Source organism: Apteryx mantelli, chromosome 31, assembly GCF_036417845.1.
Source record: "Apteryx mantelli isolate bAptMan1 chromosome 31, bAptMan1.hap1, whole genome shotgun sequence".
In the NCBI taxonomy this organism is placed as follows: Eukaryota; Metazoa; Chordata; class Aves; order Apterygiformes; family Apterygidae; genus Apteryx; species Apteryx mantelli.
The window spans coordinates 3,220,094-3,227,632 of record NC_090008.1 but is presented as its reverse complement, the minus strand read 5'-3'; the positions used below and the strand labels follow the sequence as shown (position 1 = coordinate 3,227,632).

General features: G+C 65.8%; 1 protein-coding gene across 1 annotated transcript; it reads right to left on the bottom strand.

Moving 5' to 3' along the window:
• Nucleotides 1-314: 314 nt before the first annotated feature.
• PEX19 (peroxisomal biogenesis factor 19) lies at nucleotides 315-6,936 on the bottom strand. Its single transcript, XM_067313392.1, has 8 exons — nucleotides 6,849-6,936; nucleotides 5,616-5,716; nucleotides 5,218-5,383; nucleotides 2,329-2,414; nucleotides 1,998-2,159; nucleotides 1,752-1,928; nucleotides 1,616-1,660; nucleotides 315-816 (listed from the first exon to the last, which is right to left on the bottom strand). The coding sequence occupies exons 1-8, from the start codon at nucleotides 6,901-6,903 to the stop codon at nucleotides 733-735; spliced, it is 876 nt and encodes a 291-aa protein (XP_067169493.1). The 5' UTR covers nucleotides 6,904-6,936; the 3' UTR covers nucleotides 315-732.
• Between the last annotated feature and the right edge of the window lie 603 nt (nucleotides 6,937-7,539).

Below are 7,539 nucleotides of genomic sequence, written 5' to 3'. Positions count from 1 at the left end.
CACCCCCTGTGCCCCCCCCAACATTCCCGGGGGGGCACACTGTGTATCCCCCCCATCGTGTTACCGTAGGGTCTCCCCCCTGGGGGGGGGGGTCACCCCATGGCCCCCCCCCCACCATGTCACTGTAGGGTGCCCCCCGCCACATCCTTGCAGGGTCACCCACGCCCCCTCCCCCCCCGTTACCCCAGGGTGCCCCCCCCGTGGTATGGTAGGGTCACCCAAGCCTCCCCCCCCCCATCAGCATCACCGCAGGGAGCCGGGGCGCCCCGTGCCTCAGTTTCCCCCCGGGCCCCGACCCCCAGCCGGAGCCGCGCTCGTGGCCAACACCTTTATTGGGGCAAGTCGAGGCAAATCAGTGCGCGCAGGCGGGGAGAGGCAAAGAGACAGGGGCCGGGGTGGGGGGGGCTCCCCTGGCAGCACCCTGAAAACCCACCCGCCGGCAGGTGGCCACGGTCAGGACCTGCCAGCGACGCCGGCCCTGCGGCCACATGTGCGCCGGGCGCGCGGCCGCCGCCTCCGCCGCCAGCCGGCGGCTCCGGGACCTCAACCCCGGGATGTCAGTTATCGACCCAAGAGGGCGGCGGGGGGCCCCGCTTCCGTCTGCGCCGCCAGCCGCTGCTCTTCCGCCGGCCTGGCGGTCTCCGTGTTAAGCGCCCTAGCTGGGGGGTTAATTACGTGTTAACGAACTCCAGGCTGTCCGAGACACCGCGGCATTGCGGGGGGGGGTCGGCGTCACATGAGGCGGCACTGCTCGCCCCCCGCGCTGGCCGCGTCCGGCAGGTTCAGGCCCTCCAGGTCGAGGTTGAGGCCGGGGGGCTGCAGGGCGAGAGAGAGGCGAGGGTCAGCGCCCGGCGAAGGGGCCCCACGGCCAGGACAAACGCCGCAGCCGGAGGGGACGCGGGCTGCCCCTGCTACCTCCAGAGACCCGGAGCCACCGCGATGGCTCGTCCCCACGCCGGCCCGGGATCCGAACCAGCCAGTCACACAAACGGTTAAGGGCCTCTCCTCCCCGCAGGGCACGCAGGGCTGGCAGAGCAGGCTCTGGGCAAGAGCCAGGCGTCCCTAAATGTCACCGTGCCTCAGCTCTCGCTAACTCTCGCTAGCTCTCGCTTTCGGGGCCACCCGGGTGCACCGCCTTCCCCGCGGGGCACTGCGGGCTTCTGGTGCCCAGCCCCGGCTCTTGGAGGAGACCCTGGGCCGTCTCCAACGTGGAGAGCCGGTGACCAGTGGGAAAGGAACAGCGGGCGGGGGGACGGGAGGCTGAGGCCCTTCCAGGATGACTCACGCTTCATCTATCCCTTTTGGAGCTGTTTAACCACGCGAGCGATGGGTAGAGCCTCAAAGCTGCACAGTCAGCCCTGCCACCCTGGTGCCACCCTGTCTGGAGAGGCAGCACCCGCTGCCTGGGGCGCTACTACCACCCAGGGGAGCGTGGGCTGGAGCTCAGAGCTTGGCCAAACCCTCCCAGGGACGCGCTGTCTCCCTCCGTCCCCGTGAGGGACGACTCGGATCAGCCTCTCCCACAGGTCCTGCAGACAGCTGGTGAGGACCTCTCGGATCAAGGGACCTCTGAGCTCGGCCGGGTCCGCAGGAGCAACCTTGGTTAGACACTCACCGACTCCCCAGCCAGCTCCTTGGGAGGATGCCCCAGGTCCTGCAGCTGGAAGAGACAGGAGCAGGTTAGGGGAGAGAGCAAGACCCTGCGAAGAGCAGCGAGGACCCTCGGGCGGCCAAGGAATGGGCTGGCTCACCTGTTGCATGAGATCCAAGACCATCTCAAAGCGCGCTTTCTGCTCGGCGTCGCCGTCTGTCGGCTGCTCGGCCTCAAACTGCTGGCAGATTTTGCCCATGATATTGTGCTGCTCCCGGTATTTCTCGTACTGCTCCTCAGGCAAAGAGTCGCGGTGGAGCCGCAGCCACTCGGGGTACTGCAGGCAGAGGAGAGGGTGAGGCGTGGGGCAGGGGAGACCGTGCTAGCCCCAGTCCCAGCCCCTCACCTTCTCCGTGATCTCCTTGAGAGAGGGGTAGAGCACTTCTTTGGACAGCAGGTTTTGCATGATGTTCTGCATGATGGGCAGGATGTTGCCCTCGCCATCACCCTCCTCCAGGCCCAGCCCCTCTATGGCTTTGGCCAGCTCTTCCTCCGACACAGTGGAGTTCTGCAAAGACAGCGTCGGTCCCACAGGCTGCGGGGACCCTGGGGACAGCCAGCGCCCCGCAGAGGACTGTGCAGCCCCTGGCTCGCGTGCAAAGGGACACCTGGGGCTGCATCCTCCAGGCTTGCGGGGCAGGGCAGCCGGGGGACCCTGCTCCCGTCTCCATGTTTACCTGCAGGTCGTTGGCGTTCTTGGCCAAGCCACTGAGCGTCTCCTTGAGGCAGGATGTGAATTCCTGTTGGGACGCCGTGTCGCTCCCTGCGAGGCCGGAGAGACGCTGGGTCAGGGGGTTGCTCGGGGTTCCATGGGGTCCTCCCTAGCCAGACTCGGCTTCTACCCCCCCCCCAAGGGGACAATCGGGGTCTCGTCTTGCAGGCCCCAATCTGGAAGGAAAGCCCAGCTTGCCCAGTCTCAGAGGCCCACGGGACTGGGATACCATCTAAAAAGCCCTCAGACCACATCTCCTTCCTGCCCTGTCACAAAGACCTCCAACATCAGCGGAGGCCCCCAGGAGCCCCTGACACACGGGAGGGAAGTGCCAGCCTGGAAAAGGGACTTCTCTTGAGTGTGAGGTAGACGCCCATTGATACAAAACGCAGCCGATCCCCGCCCCGAATCTCTGGTTCTGCCACTGCTGGGACCAGCTCACGCAGGGGTGACTGCCAAAACTCCCCCCAGGCAGATGGGCAGCCTGGGGACGGTGGGGGTCCCAGACTTGCTCTCATGTTATAAAACAGAGGATCCAGCTCCAGCGATGGCGCAGTTTGTACTAGCGTGTGCAATGGGACCCGCCAGTCCCCTGCCGTGGGAACACAGTCCGGGCCAGCACCCTGTGCCAGGCTTTCCCCGGGCACGGCTCAGGGCAGGGGGACCACAGGAGTGTTGGGTTTCACTCCCTCCATCCTGGGACTTGATAGCGTTTGTCGGAGCAGTCTGAGACTCCGAAGTCACTCTTCGATGAAGGTGCCCTCCAGCTGGGGCCAGGTCGGGAGTGAACCACGGCTTGGGCTGAGAAGAGATGCTCTCTGGGGGGACAGCGGGTGACTGGCAAAGTCCTGAGGGCCACGCTGAACCCAGCCTGAGGCTCCAGCTTGGATGACCAAGAGTTCCAGGCCCAGCAAAGTGTCTGAGTGTGTCTCGTGACTGCCAGCAGTGCCTGGCACACTGCGTGTCCCTGGCATGCTCGAACCCAGGACAACAGGGGCACACCAGAGAGAGGGGCTGCAAATGCCCAGCATGGTGGTAAGAGCTCAGCAGCGTGTCCTGGACTTGGCAGGGCCTCATCCTGCCCTGACGTAGCTGCGTGTTGCACTACGGTGACATGTGTCCCTGGGACCTTCCTGCAGCTGGTTGCCATGCCCTCTGCATTTCAGCTAAAGCCACCTCCTTTCCCATTACTCCCTTGTCCTCATCTTGTGGGACAGCAGGATGCAGTTTTGGGCACGCTTCCATCCTTGGGACCAGTCCCAGGGCCCTGAGACCCCACTTCTGATCCAAACAGCTCAGCAGCACCCAGGGGTGACTTCATCCCGTGTTGTCTGATGGCCAGAGAAGGAAAACCGAGCCTCAGGTTCAGTCATGGCAGGACTCCTGGGGAAACTGAGGCACTGACTTGCCCAGAGTTAAATTAAGACCTTCTTCCCTGCCCAGGTGTGTGGAAAGGCCTCTGCGAGCTCTGTGCAATCCATGATGAAGAAACACTCGTTGCTGATACCCTCTGAGAGCCGCATCCATGCGTCCCCTCCTGCGAAGACACACTTTGTCCCGTCTGTTACCAAACAAACCGCTGCCCTGCACAGCCAGCGACAACAGCAATTGATCAACAGTCCCAGGGGGCCCGGAAGGATCCTCTGCCCTTTAGCACACGGTGCAGCGCAGGACGGCAGGGCAGGGTGACCCAGCTGCTCCCACGGCACATAGCCGACATTCCAGAGCCCGGCACACCGAACCCTGGCACACAGAGCGAGGAAATCTTAGCCTCGGGCAGCGCGCGTTGCTCTGCCTTTGCCCTTGGTCCCAGATCCCTGGCCCAGCCGGCACCGGAGCTGCCTGTAAGCAGAGACCTCAGCCCTGGGAACAGCTGCCGGGGCCGATCTGGGTGTCGGCATAAACCTGGCAAGGCAGGATTTATTTTTAAACCGGTCTTGTGCTACCTGAAGAGTTCACCAGGTTGAAACAAGCCTTGTAGTGGCATAACCGACTAATCTGCCCAAGCCGGTAAACAGGGAAGGTAACTGCACCGAGTGGGTTTGCTGCTTGTTTTAAATCCACCTAAGAGGCTGACTGCATCCAGCCTGCCACATCCCGGGAACGGGGAGATGCTCTCGGCGAGGGACACGGACATGCTGCCATGCCTTCGGGGGATGCCAACATCCGTCTCCTACCCACGGAGCCCACGAACAACTCTGGCAGCCGCACAGGTCCAAGCGCGTCCGCCCTGCAAGCGCAGACCTGCAAGTGTTTTTCAACACTCTCCTGGAGTAAACCCAACCTAATTAAGGGAGCATAATTAAGCCCCGAGCAGCTCCATGGTGCTTCTAATTGCAGTCAGACATCCCAGTGACACACAACTTGTTACCGGTCTTCCAGCACAGCTGAGAGTGCTGCTAGGGAAAGGCGGGGGAAGGATCTTGCTTTCAAATCCACTTCTCCATATAGCCCCGATGCTAATCACGACAAGACATTTTGATCGAGCCCAAACTTCTCCTGAGGAATCCAAGTCACACAGACCTTCTCTCCATGACGGGGATTTAGGACGAGCAGCCTCCAAGGGGATACTCCACAGCTGGGTTAAGGTGGAATCTCCTCTTTCACAGGGACCAAGAGGACAGTTGGAGGAGAAAGCCAGTGAGGCCAAATCCTGAGGGAAGCTCCCTTGGCAAAGTCGGCTTCGGCCAGGATTGCTGGAAGCCGAGGGGCTCCCAGGACCCAGGCGGGATAAGAGTTATCCGCAAAAAGTCTCTCCCCAGCAGAGGAGAACCAGGTGCTCAGTGGCAGCCGTGGGCTGCCCACGGCCCAGCACCGACTCCCTGCATGCGCACAGGGGCTCAGCGCCACTCACCGACTCTGCCCGCCGCCTCCGACAGCTTCTGGAACTGCTCCACCAAGTGCGGCTCCTCCTCGGCCAGCTCCTTCATGGCTTTTTCGAACTCCGCCGTGGCCTGCGAGGCCAGTTCGCTGTCAAACAAGTCCTGGAAAAACTTCTCCTGGGAGGCGAAGAGCGATTCCTGGGGGAAACAGGCACAGTCAGAGCCGTGTCCTGCTCTGGAAGCTGGGAAGGACTGCAGCCGGCAGCGATGGAGCAACCCCAGGAGACGCTGCTTTCAAGCATCGCGGAGGGCAAATGTTGGCCCCCGGAGAAAACAGCCCCACGACGGGGCTATTTCCCGCTTCCCCAGCTCCTCCAGCCCCGGCAAGCTGGCGGTGGAGGAGGGAGGCCGCGGTCTGGCAGCGGCGCACCTTGGCTGCATCGCTGGGAGACTTTTCGGAGCTGCCGGCGTCCCCGGTGGCGGGTGGCGGTGGGGCGGCAGGCCTGGCCTTCTCGAAGTCGTCGAGGGCACCTGAGGACAGGAGCGGGGTGGGTGAGCGGGGACCCGGCTGGGGACGGCACGAGAAGGATGCTGAGGGGGGCAATTTGGGGCTGCGGGATGGGGGTCCCGGCTTGTAACACCCCCGTGCAGGGCTGGACCCCGAAACACCCGGCCCCAGGCATCGTTGGGGTGGGACGCCCGTGGGACAGGCGAGGGGGGGGTCTCCCAGCCCCTCGGCATGGCACTGCGCACGGGGACGGCTGGAGGTCGCTGTGGGGCGCAGGCCTCTACTCCCCCCAACAGCCCCCAGCCCCACTGCTCCCCCCAACAGCCCCCCAGCTCCTCTGCTCCCCCCAACAGCCCCCAGCCCCACTGTTCCCCCCAGCAGCCCCCCAGACTCTCTGCTCCCCCCAACAGTCCCCCAGACCCTCTGCTCCCCCGACACCCCCCAGCCCCACTGCTCCCAACAGCCCCCCAGCCCCTCTGCTCCCCCCAACAGCCCCCAGCCCCACTGCTCTCCCCGACACCCCCCCAGCCCCACTGCTCCCCCGACACCCCCCCAGCTCCACTGCTCCCCCCAGCAGCCCCCCAATCCCTCTGCTCCCCCGACACCCCCCAGCCCCACTGCTCCCCCCAGCAGCCCCCCAATCCCTCTGCTCCCCCGACACCCCCCAGCCCCACTGCTCCCCCCAGCAGCCCCCCAATCCCTCTGCTCCCCCGACACCCCCCAGCCTCACTGCTCCCCCCAGCAGCCCCCCAATCCCTCTGCTCCCCCGACACCCCCCAGCCCCACTGCTCCCCCCAGCAGCCCCCCAATCCCTCTGCTCCTCCGACACCCCCCAGCCCCACTGCTCCCCCCAGCAGCCCCCCAATCCCTCTGCTCCCCCGACACCCCCCAGCCCCACTGCTCCCCCCAGCAGCCCCCCAATCCCTCTGCTCCCCCGACACCCCCCAGCCCCACTGCTCCCCCCAGCAGCCCCCCAATCCCTCTGCTCCCCCGACACCCCCCAGCCCCACTGCTCCCCCCAGCAGCCCCCCAATCCCTCTGCTCCCCCGACACCCCCCAGCCCCACTGCAGCCAACAGCCCCACTGCTCCCCCAACAGCCCCCCAGACCCTCTGCACCCCCCAACAGCCCCCGGCGCTGCCCCGGCCCCGCTCACTATCGAGCAGCTCGTCCAGCTCCTGGTCCGGGTCCGGGCCCGGCTCCGCCGCCATCTTCGCGCCGCTCCGCCTCCGCCGGGGGGCGGGGCACGGCCCGCAAGCCCCGCCCCTCCCCGGCTCGGCCCCGCCCCGCCCCGCGCGGTTCCGCCGCGCGCCCGCCAAGCGGCGCCGCAGCGCGCTCCCGGCGGGGGGCGCCGTGCTGCCCCCTGGCGGCGGCGGGGAGGCGCTGCAACGCGGGGCGGCGCGCCGCGCCCGGGGCTCCTGCAGCACCGGAGCAGCCTTCGCCGACGGGGCGGCCAGGGGCTGGGCACCCGCCGGGTCCCCGGGAGCCGCGTCCCCCGGGAACGGGGGAGTCGCATCCCCCCGGGAACTGGGGTGCTGCATCCCCCGGGAACCGGGGAGCCACATCCTCCCATGAACTGGGCAGCCTGGGAACTGGGGAGCTGTGTCTCCCTGAACAGGCAAGTGGTGCCCCCCCATGAACAGGGGAGCCTGTGAATGGGGGAGCCATGTCCACCCCAAACCAGATGTCCTGGGAACCACTGAGCTGTGTCGCCCCTGAATGAAGCAGCCACATCCCTGTGTGAACCAGGGACCCCAGGAGCTGGGGAGCTGTGTCCACCCTGGACTGGGGAGCCACATTCCCCCCTGAACCAGGGAGCATGGGAATCACAGAATCACAGAATGGTT